At 37.9% G+C, this 15,359-nt stretch overlaps 1 protein-coding gene and 1 pseudogene across 2 annotated transcripts in view; one reads left to right on the forward strand and one right to left on the reverse strand.

The window, feature by feature from the left end:
• Positions 1-55: 55 nt before the first annotated feature.
• CEP57 (centrosomal protein 57) overlaps positions 56-15,359 on the forward strand; it is a 47,704-nt gene continuing 32,400 nt past the window's right edge. For both annotated transcript variants that reach the window (XM_053560197.1, XM_053560198.1), the window contains exons 1-2: positions 56-674; positions 8,422-8,578. In XM_053560197.1, coding sequence (XP_053416172.1) covers positions 630-674; positions 8,422-8,578 — 202 coding nt within the window. In that variant the 5' untranslated portion in view covers positions 56-629. The remainder of the gene's footprint in view (positions 675-8,421; positions 8,579-15,359) is intronic.
• On the reverse strand, positions 6,082-6,649 carry LOC128564654 (40S ribosomal protein S23-like; annotated as a pseudogene).

Raw genomic sequence — 15,359 nt, forward strand, 5'->3', positions numbered from 1 at the left:
GCTCTCTGCCGCTGGCTTTTTTCCCTTTGACTTCTATTGGACCATATTAGCTCCTCCTAATGGTATTCGTTATTGGCCAAAAGGTAAGTACTGCACCTGGAGAGGCGGCCCCCCCACGTCAGACTCACGCACTCTCCAGCACGTAATCCGAGGGAACTGATGGAATATTTGTAGTTTGCATTCGATTTTATTCTACTTCAGTCTTTCCACTCAGTTGCCTCTGGCGACAACACTACGCCTCGTCCAATTTTGCTCCTCGAAAAGGCCCACCCCTTTGTAGAATGCCCCAGAGCCGACGGGTAGCCCGCGGCGTAATCGACCCCCAACCAGCTCAGCCGCGCGCTACCTTGTGACGTCACCGGAGGAAGAGGCGGGTTCTCTCCTACTACAGGAAGACGTCTGCTTTTTTGATTGGATATTGAAAACGTCCGTTAGGACGTGTCGCCCTTTCTGTGTGCTCGGGGAGCGTGGGCGTCCTGAGGGATTGTGTGGCTGGGGTTTCTAAACCCGGCGCCAGCACCCGTACCCCTTCCATCAGGGGTTGGGCTTAGGGTCGCCCCTGGGGGGCGGCTCTCGAATCTTGAAGAGCAGGGGAACGCAGGCTGCCCCCAAACTGGGCGGGCAGAAATATGGCGGCGGCGTCGGTCTCTGCGGCTTCTGGTTCTCAGTTTTTGGTAAGAAGCAGTCGGCGTTCTAATGGGCTCCGGGTGGGTCCCAGCACCTCTTGGCTTTTTGGGTTTCCGGGCGCTCTCGGTCCAGTGTCTGGCCCCGTAATGAAGGACTGCGCTGGAGCGCCCGGCTGAATCGCCCTGCGCTACACCGGCTTTCGCTCACTGCTCCTCTGTAGAGGCTGCACCTTCTGGCTTCCCGTGAAACAGTTTAGTTTTGCCCCTTTGTATGCCCCAGCCCTCACTGACGTTTCGGCGTAGCAGCCCAGGTTGGCAAGCATTGGTGAGGCTCGGGTAGGATAAATGCCCACTTGCTGGCCTGGGAATACATAGCTCCTTTGGTCACGTGAGTGTGTAACGGCCCCTGTTGGAAACTCGCCGAGACCAGGTAGGCGCGCCAGTTTATTCAGTAGACAGCCGTTGAGTACTCTGCAGTCTCTCGAGCATTCTGGTCGTTGCTTGTGCTGTTTTCTTTGCCTTCAGTGCCTCCCCTCCCATCGTCTCGTTCACTTAAGTGGATGATCGGGGAGCGCATTTTCCAGAGCATTAACAGAACTGCGATATGGAGATGCGTTTTGGAAAGGAGACCGGGAGTACTGGTCTTAAATAAATATTGTTTTTGCCTCCCCACGAGTTATCTGTCCAATTAACAGTCTCGACCGCTTAGCGTTCGGGGAACCGCGCGGCATTGAGGAGAGTTAGGAAGTCAATGTGACAAATTGAAGTGGAGCTGTTACATGCGCCTTTTAGCGAGTGCTCGGTGCCTAACATACTTTTAGGCTTTAAAATGAAACAGATGAGTAGGAAAGAACAAGTAGCCCACAAGTGCTACCAACTAGAACAATTTCTAAGTAGTAGTATTAGCTGTGCTTCAGTAAGCTAGTCCTCGCTTTAAGGAATTCCAATTTCTTGTCACAAGAACAGTGGAAAGATAAAGAGGCACTGCAGGCATTTGGGATATTTGCCAAGACAATAGGTGCTTTCAGAAATTTGACATGTTTTGGAATTAGCAGAGGTAATTGAGGTGCAGTTGGGTGAGATGAATTAAAAAGTAGGTGGAAACACTAGAAAAGAGGAGTAGTGAAGGAAGAAGCCAGGAAAATATAAGGATAAAATGATTTTTCACAAGCTAGTAGTGTAGGGAACACTTAAAGACAGCATGGTCACCTTGAGGAAGTCACGTTTCCTCAGTTTCAGCTTTCAGAGGTTAATTTGAATTTGGATAATGAGGCCAAAAATGTAACAGGGTCTGAGCAAAGTGAGGGTAACAAGTTTGCAGAGAGGTCTGGGGAGTTTAAGGAGAAGAAATGAATGAAACAGTTGGAGTTCACTGAAGAATTAGGTCAGTAAAAGGAAAGAAAAATAGTGGTATTACAAGAGTCAGTAGATTGAAAAGATTACACGGGATAAACAAACTTTGGAGAAGAGGACTTTTTACTACTGTCAGAACTTGAAGACTGAACAAGGAATGTTATATTGAGCTGCTATGCCAAGGTCATGTAATGAGCAGTGGTACTGGGATATGTTCAACCCATCTCGATCCCACCAGGACATCCCAGGTAGTTTTTTTATTTTTAGTAGAGATGCGGTCTAACTCTTGTTCAGGCTGGTCTCTAACTCCTGGGCTCAAGCAGTCCACTCTGGTAGGCCTCACTTGAGTGCTAGGATTATGGTAGTCCTTATGGTAGTCTTAAAAGAAATCCCAAAAAGTGTTAACTAGAAAAGCATACATATCTTGTGTGTTAAACTCGGCTTAAAGTTGATTAAGAGTACACGAAGAACATCTAGATCAGCCTTTCTCAACCTGTGGGTGGTGACCCCTTTCTAACAATAAAAATACATCAAAGCATTAGGAAGGTTGAGAACCACTGGTCTAGACCCTTTACAGATCAAAGCATAACAGCCTTCTTAAGTTTTAACTATTTACTACATCAAAATGTCTAATTTAGATGCTACTAGTTCTCAAAACAAAAATGACTAAGTTTAGTTTGTTTCCTGGTGCATAAACTACCGTTTTCAATAGAATTGTGAAAGCACTCTATAAACTGCAACATGAACTCCAAAGACTTCATTCAGATTTCAGTCTTGAAACATTAACAACTCCAGGTGTACATGTTTTCAACTGTATCTAACATTTGAGAAGACATTTATCAAATGTCATGGACCTACCCTGTTTGCCCGAAAATAAGACAGTGCCTTGTTTAAGGTGTACTACCAAAGATGCGCTAGGTCTTATTTTCAGGAGACGTCCTATCTTTCCTGTAAGTAGGTCTTATTTTCGGGGAAACAGGGTAGTTGTAGTAAATGGAGGTGTTTTTACTAGGCAAGGATTTTTTTTTTTTTTTAAGACGTGGCCCTGGATAGAGTGCCATGTCATCATCATAGCTCACAACAACCTCAATTTCTTGGGCTTAGATGATCCTTTTGCCTCAGCCTCCCCAGTATGGGACTACAGACTCCCACTAGAACTTCTTGGCTAGATTTTTTATTTTTAGTAAAGATGGAGTCTCCTGTTCAGGCTGATCTCTAACTCCTGGGCTCAAGCATCTACTCTAGGCCTCCCTGAGTGCTAGGATTATAGAGGTGAGCCACCAAGACCAGCCTATTAGGCAAGGATTTTTATCAAGTAGATTTTAAAATGATCTTTAGGGTGCACAGACCATGTAAATCTCAAAATGTAAACAATATGGAAATAGATAATAAGTTTCAATTGGTCTTTTTAAGTATTTCTGCTGTTACTGCAATAGCAAGTAGCATTTATTGATTACTGTGTATCAGTTCACTGGTGGAGAGGGCAGGAAAACAACTCCAGGCATAATGAATTTAATGCTGTATAGAAATATATGCAGCATAGTGTTGAAATATATAAGAAAGTCTTTTATGCCTGCCTTTTAATGTTTTTCCCCAAACCAAAAACCCTTACAAGATTTATTCTTGAGAATAATAACCCTCAAGATTTATTCTTGAGAATAATAAAATGAAAATCTTTGTGTCCCTTTTTGCATCTTCCCCCCATAACCACCCACTTTGACATTGTAGTAATATATAATATTAGGTATTTCTGAGACCCTCACAGGAATTCTGCGAGAGACCTCTGTATCCAACAGCATGTTTGTGGGAGCCTGATTTCTTTCAGATACTTAACCAAAATGACATCTAACAGAGTGAATTTAGCAGCAGATAAGAGAATGAAGTATCCTTTTAAGCCAAACCTTAAAGAGATTTACTAAAATAAAATGTAAAGCAATGCTACTCTTCACTAAATTTTTTAAAGAGTATTACGGGGTCCTAAGTGAAAAGAGTTGTGAGGAGTAACTCTAGAGCAGTGATTTTTCAAATTGCAAGCTGGTCTGTGGGGGTTCTAGAATGTGTTTAGTGTCTCAGTCCATAGCATTTTCAAAAAGGGGAGAGAGAGAAAACAGTTCATCAGATAACACATGCAGGAGAAATTGCTTCATCTTAACTTGGTTATACTAAATTGTTTCCCAAAGCGATTATACCATTACACATTTCCACAAATTAAAGTCCTCTTTAATTCTACATCTTAAATGGGTGAAATCAAATCATCCGACTTGTGGGACAGTTTTTGCTGAGTGGTGGGTGTGGCATGATATCTTGTTCTATTTGTTATTTGTGCTCCAGGAATCATTGGTGAGATGTGCCTTTCCCCCCCCAGACTTTCAGGAGTTTTTTTGTGTATTTCTTCTGTGAAATTCCTATTTATGTCTTTTGCTTCTTTTTCAATTGCATGCCTGTTCTTTATATATATATATATATATATATATATAATATTTATATGCATTCTTTTATGTATTCTGTATGTTAATCCTCAGTCTGTTAGGAGTACAGATGCACCTTGTCTTTCATATCTTTTGCTTAATAGGGATTTTTAATTTTAATAAAAATTGTAGTAAAATTTTAATAAAATTTTGGTCCTTTTTAATGATTAGTGATTTCTGTTTAAAAAAATTCTTCCTTTGCTCCAAAGCCTTGGTTATATTCTCCTGTATTTTCCCTACAAATTTTTTAATTGCAGGGTTTTTTGTTTGTTTTTTTTTGAGACAGTCTTAAGCTGTCACTCTGGGTAGAGTGCAATGGCATCACAGCTCACAGCAACCTCAAACTCTTGGGCTTAAATGATTCTCTAGCCTCAGCCTCCCAAGTAGCTGGGACTACAGGCGCCCTCCATAGCACCTAGCTATTTTTGTTGTTGTTGCTGTTGCTGTCATTGTTGTTTTAGCTAGCCCGGGCTGGGTTCAAACCCTCTAGCCTCAGTGTATGTGGCCGGTGCGCCCTACACCTACCCACTGATCTACAGGCACCTGTAGCTATTTGAGAATGACTGGTATTTTTAATATATTAAACCTTCTGTCTGTGACTGTTAATCCATTTATTTAGAACTTTAACATTTTTATAATTTCAAATCTTTATATTTATTAAATATATTTCTAGTTGTTATTATATAATATGTATTTTCATAAGTTGTATTTTCTAACTAGTATATAAAGTTACTGATTCTTACTTATTGATTTTACCTAGCAACCTTGTCAAATTCTAGGTAATTCTAATAACTGAAGATTATTTTGTTTTCTGTTTAGACATTCATAATCTTTGAAGTTTGGGTTCTTCTCTGTCTTAATATTTGTTCTCGCCATTTTCTTAATGTGCAGACTAGGAAATGCAATACATTGTTAACTAGAATTTGTTGTGTAAATAGCTTTGTCTTCATTTTAAAATTAATGTCGCACGTTTTGCACCACTGAGTATGTTTACTGCATTTTTATGTAAAACTTCATATTATAGAAAATAGTTGTTTTTAATAATGGCTGTTGAATTTTATTGGATGATTTTTTTACATTTGTTGATAATCATGTGGATTTTAACTTTACTAGGATAGCTGTTAAAAAACATAATGTTCACCCAGTTCTGCATCACTAGAATAGCCCTACCTTGATCATATTGTTTTATCCTTTCTATATAATTGATAAGATTTACTCAATTTTTTTTTTAAGATGATGAAATTTATTTGTGAGGAAATAATGGCCTATAAGTTTATTTTTTATATTGTTGCCTGGTTTGGGGATCAAGATAGCCTTATAAAATGAATGGGCTCTCTCTTTTTCTGTTTTTTTAGGGTGTTTGTGTAAGGGTTGAAACATTCCCTTGAATGTTTTGTGAAACTCAGTTGATTATCTAAAACTGTTGGGTTGATTACTCGGAACTGCTTCAAGCTCTACATTAACAAGTTCTTCTACCATTGGCCTTTGACTTAATTCTCCAATTTTACATTCTTCAACTTGTGTGCACAAACCTTTTTTCAGCTAGTGTATTCATTAACCTGGGAACAGTCGCTTTTAATACCCATTTCTAGTTTGCCTATCAATACATCAGATAGACCTATAGGTCAATCTGTAGGACTCAGCATTGATTTAAGCACTGTTAGAAATCTTCCGTTACTACAATAATCTTTTTTATTTTTTTGGCATATGAAAATTTATTACGGTTTTCATCAAAATTTATGATCTTGGTGGTTCTTCTTGCCTTTGTAAAGGGCCGAAAGAGACATTAGCTACTTCGACAACCTTGAAGCGGACTCCAGGAATCACCAACAATATGACCTTTTCGACTAAACCCAGCAACCAGAACTTTGTTTTTCTCAATAAAGTTCAAGCAGCCGTCGTTGGATACAAAAGTTGTGATTTTAATGCCATTCTTGATCAGCTGGACCTGGACACACTTCCTAATGGCAGAATTTGGCTGTTTGGCTTCAACTCTTAACTTTTTCCAGCACAGACCTCTTTGCATGGAAGCACCTCCAAAAGGGTTGGCCTCAGGGCTGTGCCCAGATGCCTTCTTGTACTGTTTATCATGCCACTTCTGGTCTCTTCTGTGACTACGGAGCTTCCTAGCAGTTCAGAGTCCATGACACATGCCCATGCTGCCGGCACCGCAGGCCTACTTGAAAGAGCTACTACAATAATCTTAAGCAAAGCTTTTGTTGCATGCATCTGAATTTAATTTGCACTTAGTCTCTGTCAAGTCGTGTTTGACATTTTCCACCTACTCTTTGTATTTGAACTTTACGTACCTAATCTATTCTAGCCATGTTGTACCTTCCACTTAAGAAGGCAAAACACATTTTTTAGTCATCCTTCATACTTAGCATTGTCATACAGAGATGTTCAATAAATATTTGAATTTGAATGTATCTAAATAGGATATTTGCCTTAAGAACATAAGCCATCAGGAAAGACAGTGATCAGGTTCTTCATTTTGCTTTTAATTCTGAAAGTGTATTTTAGAAACATATTACTTACAAAAATTTTAGTTGTAAACAAGAGAATTGCACATTATTATTATTGCACAAAAAAATTATCCTTTTCAATAAAATGAAGACCTGTAGTTCTGTGTGACAAATTATATTTAAAATCAAATTGTGCAGTAATTCCTGATCCTTTGAGAGATCTTTGACCATATTACAAAGAATTGAAAACTAATCCTGTTTTCTGGTTGCCTCTAATACTAGACGTCAGTTTATTCTAAGTTTGGAGATGACAAATACTAGGCCTTGTTGCATCTGAACACATTATAGTAGACTTTGATTTATTTGACTATTTTTGAGACTTATAACTCCTACTTATTACTCCTAAGGTCTTTGTGTTCACCATCGGTTTTCACAGCCATAATATAAGTTATACTTACATAAATATAAAATGTTTCATATTCAGTTAACTGGAGATATGTACAGCTTTTAACATGGAAGTAGAATCTTCAGTTTTTAGTAAGATTTAAATTCATGTAGGTATTTTGATAACCTTTTGTTTATTTCAGGAGTTGCTTCCTGTTATTATAAATATTTGTTCTTTTGAACTTTACTGATCACAGATTATTCTGGAACTTTATAAGCATATATAGTTCTCCACAGGTTAGAATTGAAAAACGTACTTTGCTCCAGGGGTTAGAATTGAAGAAGAAAAATGGATGTCTGGGAATTTTGAACAGCTGACACTGGTAGTCATATCTTCCGCAGTAGCCCTCAGCTTTTCTGTTACCGACTCTAGGTCCATCTAATTAATAGGATGTCGCCTTCAACAAATAAAATTCCAACAGTTAGCGTCTCATGGGCTGAGACTTAACATGTGGAATCTCACATTTAACATCTTATTCATAACAAAATCGTTTGTGGAAATGAAGTTTTATATTTGAATGTTGATAAGCCTTAATGTTTTCTAATTAACCCTTTTCCTAACTAAATATAAATTCTTTGAGACAAGGATAATGTTTTATTTTCTTTCTGGAGTTTTGGACACTATAAATATCCAGGCAGTATATTGTTGATTGAGGGTATGGAGATTTGATCATTTGTAGCAGTTTCTGGCCCTATAAAAAGACAGTAGTGACTTTTCTGAATGTATATTTCACAGTGCATAATTTAAAGATGTAATTTTTGAATTCACTGTGATTACCATATCTAAATATTTTTGCACATTATTTGTATTCCAGTTATAGGAGCATTATTTTAACAGTATCTGGCATATATATACATTCAGGCAAAGATAAAACAATTTAAAAATTATATTTCTTTAAATAATGATTAACTTCTATTTTGTATAATCAGTGGGCTCTGTTTTTCTGTTGTCTCTATTTGTGTTCATTTGGACAATACAGTTCTCATTCTTGAATATTTGTTATTTAAGTGCACTATTTGTGATTTAAAGTTTTGAAAAATAATTTGTATGTTCTTATTTTTCAGAACACCTTAGCTGAACCATCAAAGGCTAGTGGAGGTATGGTTCGCCATTGTACATCTCCATATGTAGTGTATCCATCTGATAAGCCTTTCCTTAATAGTGATCTACGACGCTCCCCAAATAAGCCTACACTTGCCTATCCAGAAAGCAACAGCAGAGGTAATGGTGCCTAACAAAGTAGATGTTATCTATGTCTGTTTACTTCTTTAAAATTCTTAATTTTGTCCTCTATTTTGAAATTAGGGGAAAGTTATTTCTCCCTTTATTTCCGGTTTTTAGCCCCCTCAAAATACTATACTTTTCTTGTGTTCCGTATATTGATTGTTGAACATCATCTTCCATGAGCTCACCAAAGCTAAAATGCTTGGTGCCTCATCTGTAATTGCTATTGGTTCTTCTTTTTGTTCTCATTGCTTTGGTTCTGTCACTCATCATGTGTTGCGTAGATATTCATAATAGACTCTAATTGATCTCCTTATCCATTTTCTCCTTCTCATCCCCAGTTAGCAACATTTTTATTGTCATCCATCAACTCTCTCACTTCAAACAAAGAAGTTTTAGTCCTCTGCATGGCTTACATAATAAGTTTTTAATTTTTTTTATAAACTGGACCTTCATCGTGGCCTGTATTTTTTTTTTTCCTTACCCATCCTTTGCTCTGACTCTTTGAAATGTATTTGCTCATGGAACCTGCCATATAGGTTGGCTTTCCTGCTGCCTTAACAAATTTACACAAACTTAGCTTTAAATAAGACAAATGTATTTATTCTCTCACAGTTTTTTGTAGCTTAGAAATCTGGGTGGGCTTATCTAGGTCCCCTGCTTAGGGTCTTACCACGCTGAAATCAAGGTGGAGTTATGTTCTTATTGGAGACTCTGGGGGAAATCTACCAGGCTCATATAGATTCTTAGCCGAATTCAGTTGCCTGTATTTGTGGGACTGAGATTCTTTTGCCTTGTAGGCTGTCAGTTGGAGACAGTCTTTGCTCCTAGAAACTGTTCTTTCTTGTTCTCATGCCTTCCTTATGGTGACCTACAGAGACAGTAGGATATTAGAGTAATCATTGAGATGTGTTTTTCATCTGTAGCCTTTAAAATATACCTATCTTACACTTTTTATATGAATGAGGGATTTAAATGAAATGTATTTGCTTTATTTGAAAGGCTGATCTATTTCTTTTTTTTTTTTTAAATTATGTCTAATACTAATGTCTAAATAATTGCAGCAATTATTTATGTTAATGATTCTATGGGATGGTAAAAGACATGTTATATAATTTTAGCCATGTCATAAGCTAAACAGGCATTTGTAAATTAGGAACTTTTTGTTTCAAATGGGATGTGTTATGAATATCTTAAAAATTAATCTGATGAAACTGTTTATCAAACTGTGGACTGATTGTATGATAAAATCCAGGTGGATTATAATATCTAAGTATAGTTACCAGTATAAATCTTAGCTCATAATGGGAGCTCAAAGTTTTTGCTGAAATAAATTTAAGCAGACAGTCTGGTATCTTTTAAGAATTTCAATACTTGATATTCACTAAGTAGAAACCTCTTGCCTCTTTTTTTTTTTTTTTTTTTGAGACAGTCTCACTATGTCACCCACGGTAGAATGCTGTGGCATCAAGGCTAACAGTAACCTCAAACTCTTGGGCTTAAGCGATTTCTCTTGCCTCAGCCTCCAAAGTAGCTGGGACTACAGGCGCCCACTACAACACCCAGCTATTTTTTGTTGCAGTTGTCATTGTTGGTTAGCAGGCCCGGGCTGGGTTCAAAACCACCTGCCTTGATGTATGTGGCTGGTGCCGTAACCACTGTGCTTTGGGTGCCAAGCCAGAAACTTCTTTTATTTATAAGATACTGCATTTCAAGGATAAAATGTTAATTTAATGGCTAAAACAATTGATAAAGGTGCTGCTCTTTAGAATGTAGAAGTTAAAGGCTTTGGCAGCTTAAAAAATAATAATTGGACGACGTTAAGACAGCGTAGATTAAAAAAGCAAAACATGAACAGCTGAATGCCACAGTGGAGCAAAAGACAGTAAGTTTCAATAATTTCTTATTTAAAAATAGGCACAAGGTAAAACAACCATATAGTAAGAGTTCAACAGGAACACAGAATGTAGGATAAGATAGTAGTCCTTCCTTTACAATGTTACATTGTAGTCCTAATCTTTACATCTATGGAAAAAAAACCTTTTAAAAAAGTTCAGAGATAGGCAGTTTACTAAAGAACAAAAAAAGATTAGGTGGGCAGATTAATTCAAAGTCAATAAATGTTTAGCCCAGTGTTTTACTAATAAAGCTAAATTTTTTTTTTTTTTTTTTTTTTTTTGTAGAGACAGAGTCTCACTTTATGGCCCTCAGTAGAGTGCCATGGCATCACACAACTCACAGCAACCTCAAACTCCTGGGCTTAAGCGATTCTCTTGCCTCAGCCTCCCGAGTAGCTGGGACTACAGGCGCCCACCACAACGCCCGGCTATTTTTTTTTTTTTTTTTTTTTGGTTGCAGTTCAGCCGGGGTTGGGCTTGAACCTGCCACCCTCGGTATATGGGGCCGGCGCCTTACCGACTGAGCCACAGGCGCTGCCCTTACTAATAAAGCTAAATTTTTGAGTGTGATACCAATAGTTTTAAGGAATAGAAGAGAGAAAGGAGAAAAGGAGATAAAAGAAAAATTAATAAGAGAAATAATAAACAGGACCATAAATAAACTTTTATGCTCTCAGAGCACAGGAATGTGAACTGTTTAAGCAGTGCCCCAGGATAATCATTACTGTTCATTACACTTCTACAGCTTTTCTTGTATTAATCCTTTCAAAGTCAGAAGGATGGACACAGAAACTATCATCGTCTTTCCTTCCACAAAAGAAAGAAGGCTATAAGGTGTGGGCAAAGGGCCAAGAGAGTTCAGAAAAGATATTTGGGGAGGGCCAGGAGAGGTATGTGTTGGGGAAACTAGAGGAGAGAAAAGATTTTCGGAGGAAGAAAGAAAAACTACATAATGTGGGCTGCAAAGATGGAGTAAAATTCTATAAGAAGAACATTTCTGTAAGAGTATAGATGCAAAAAATTTATAAACTTGACATTTTTACTACTTTGTCAAAAATATTGTTTTCTTTTTTCTTTCTGGGAGAGTGTAACAGTGAAGAACATAATGCTTACAATTGTAGTTTAGTGCCACTTCATTAATTTGAGCTAAAATTAGCAGTTTTACTGAACATTGATTTTGCATCATCATTAGCAAACATTAACACAGTGAAAAGAGCAAAAAGTCTTACTTTTTGAATGCAGAGTGCTCAGAAACCAAACATGCCCACAAGTGTTTGCACCAGAAAAGGATCTTGTATTGAAGATCTGTAGACATTGTTCATAGTCAAAAGGTTATATTATAAAAATACAATGCTGACCTCACAGACCCTGGGAAAGATTGCATGAACTCTGATTTTCATGGGTTCATGCATTTGAGAACTGCTGTAATAAAGAGTTTGAGTACAATCAAGGTAGTGTTTTGTTTGTGTAAACATTTTTAACAGGTGTAGAAGAATGTAGCTAGTACCATCTTATCTAGAATCTCGATGATAGCTCCTCGAAGGTAGGGATCATCTCAGTTGTCTTCATCTCATCTCCTTACAGAGTACATTGCATGACATATGTGGTCTATAAATGTTTGTTGAACTGAAGTTTATATCAGAGATGAGTCTAAACTAAAGCAGTGGCAGCATGTGAGCAGTGAGGAAGATGGAAAAATCTTTGAGTCCAATGTTTCTATTCTAGGATGGATAATTCATGGTATGATTAAGATAGATCACAGAAAAAATAGAGTATTTCAAGGAGATATAATTCTGACTGTATTGAATGTGAAGGGCCTGTGACAGTGAATGGAGGTAAATACTAAGCAAGTGAAACTGTAAGTCTAAGGTGTAATAGAGAATGCTGAATAATGAAATTAGACATTATTCTATCAAGGATGCAGTAGTAGATGAAGCCCATGAGGGGTTTCTCAAAGGAGGAAGTAGAGGAAGAAAAGAGCTCTGGAAAATACCACCATTTGACAGTGAGCCAAAAAGTAGGAACAGCCAGAAAGGTAAATAACTACCAAGACAGCAATTTGGGGGAAACAAAAGATGGCAAATATTTTCACTCCTTTAATCTACAACAAACTCGTATTGATGTATTAATTATAGCAATGTCCCAAACAACAGGTAAACCTGACTTTGTTATTAACAACAGATAACATTGAGATCTGATAAGCTTAATGTACACCATGCACTGCAGTCTTTTGAATTAATGACATACTGGACTTGACAAGTGGGTAGAAAGTCTTCCATTCTTTTAGTGCTGCCTGAAGTCACTTAAAGCCGTTTCTAGCTGGGCGCAGTGGTTCACACCTGTAATTGTAGCACTCTTGCGGGCCAAGGTGGACAGATTGCCTGAGCTCAGGAGTTTGAGACCAGCCTGAGCAAAAGGGAATCCCATCTCTTAAAAAAGAAAAGAAAAAAAATAGCCAGGTGTTGTGGTGGGCGCATGTAATCCCAGCTGCCTGGGAGGCTGAGGCAAGAGTATCACTTGTGTCCAAGAGTTTGAGGTTATGGCAACAAAATGAGACTCTTGTCTCAAAAAAAAAGAAAAACAATTTCTAGGTTTCTTCCATTAGATTGGCCTAAAAATCCTCTTGGATCCCTGGCTTCCATTCAAAATATTCTTTTAGATATCTTTTAGTTTTTGTATGGGGTATGTCCTAGGCTTTGTGATTTTTTAAATGTTCCTCAATGCTGAGTATAACGGCCTCATTCCTGTAATCCTAGCACTTTGGGAGGCAGAGGCAGGAGGATCTCTTGAGGCCAGGAATTGGAGGTCACGGTGAGCTATGGGGATACCATTGTACTTCAGCGTGGGTGACAGAGTAGCCCCTGTCTCAAAAATAAATGAATAAATAAGTGCTCGTCAAGGCATTTCAGAAATACAGTAAAGTAAGGGAACCACTAAGTATGTTAGCTAAAGGATGAATTAGAAAGATGTAAAGTTCTGCCAGGTAAAGAGTTAGGGAGAAAGAAATTGTTGCTAATTGTCTTCTAATTGATCTTGGAGACTTTCTTTCTTACAAGTTTATTAAAATGTCTGAGTGGGCCCCTCACAGCAGCTCCTGCGTCTTAGCATTCTGGGAGGCCAAGGCTGGTGGATCACTTAAGCTCAGTTCGAGACCAATCTCAGTGAGAATGAGAACCTATCTCTACTAAAAATAGAAAAATTCAGCTAGGTATTATGGCATGCGCTTCCAGCTACTCAGGAAGATCACTTGAGACCAGGAGTTTGAGGTTGCTGTGAGCTAGGCTGACACCATGGCACTCTAGCCTAGAGCAAAAGAATGATACTGTGTCTCAAAAAAATAAATAAAAATCTGACTGCCAAAAGAATAAAGAGGAAAAGCATGTGCAGTTGGCTGTTCATACCCACAGGTCCTTATCCTTTACCTAAACCAACTGAGGATCAGAAATGTAGTTGTATCTGTATTGAGCATGTACAGACATTTTTCCCTAAACAAAACAGTATAACTGCTGTTTACGTAGCATTTACACTCTTATTAGGTGTTGTAATATAGAGAAGATTTAAAGTATACAGGAAGAGGTGCTACATTATATGCAAATACTATATACCATTTTATATAAGGGACTTGAGCATGCTCATATTGTGGGGTGGGGACTGCCCTGGAACCAGTCCCATGTAGATACCCAGGTTCAACTGTGTTTATATAAATTCTCACTTCACTAAGAGCTAACAGAACATATGCAAGTACTAGGGCAGCCCTCAACATCCTAGGTTTGACGTTCTTTTCTAGGGAAAACCAGAGAGAATACTGACTCAAATGAATTATTTTCATAAGAACAAATAAATGGTACCCTCATCTTTATTTTACAAATTATCATGGACCCTCTGTAAGTTGACCACCCAAGGGACTGGTCAACATATGGGGGTGGTCAATGTAAGAAACTAGTTCTACTGTACTGATATGTACATGTGATGTATGTCCAATCTATGAAAATGGATCAACTTCAGGAGGGGGTCAATGTAGGAAGTTAGTCAACTATAAAGATTACTACATATGAAAAAGATCATCTCCTTCCCCCAAGGAGCTCATATTTCAGTAATCAAATGAAGTTTAGGATCTCCCTTTATGTCTGATTTTCCAGAGGCATTCATACTTCCATATGTGACTAACCAAAATATATTTCATTTTAAATGTGTGTTCAGAAATTGTGGGTAATGTGGAAGATAAAAATTTTAAATCTGATATTTGCTATGCACAGTCCATTTCTGAGAAGAAAAATGCAGTATTTTCAGTATGTTACTTTTTTCTTTCAACAAATATTTATGAATTTGCTTCTTCTAGAAATATTTTCCCCACTGTCTCTCGCCCTGGTGTACACATATGAAGTTAAAAAATCTCTGAATTGTTCATTTCTGCACAGAGTATTTTTCATTTAAGGGTAATATGGTAACTTAAGCATTAATGGCACGGTACTTCGTGAACTCAAAGAAGAGAGGACAATTGAAGGGGGAGAGAAGCCAGGAGTTCACTCTCATGCCTTTTTAGGGAGAACATGAATGCTTATCACTTGATTTACCCAGGAAGTTTTTTAACTCAAGAAAGCAGACATGTTTGTAAGAAAAAACTACTCATATATATAAAGCTGAAGACTTATACCAAATATGGTAACTCTTAAAATGAAGATAAAAAATGTAAATTGATCACCTAGATCCAAAAATCCTAATTAGAAAGCTAGACATTTCATAGAAATTTATTTATTCATGGGCGGCGCCTGTGGCTCAGTGAGTAGGGCGCCGGCCCCATATGCTGAGGGTGGCAGGTTCAAACCCAGCCCCGGCCAAACTGCAACAAAAAATATCTGGGTGTTGTGGTGGGCGCCTGT

This window comes from Nycticebus coucang, chromosome 14 (genome assembly GCF_027406575.1).
Source record: "Nycticebus coucang isolate mNycCou1 chromosome 14, mNycCou1.pri, whole genome shotgun sequence".
Taxonomy (NCBI): domain Eukaryota; kingdom Metazoa; phylum Chordata; class Mammalia; order Primates; family Lorisidae; genus Nycticebus; species Nycticebus coucang.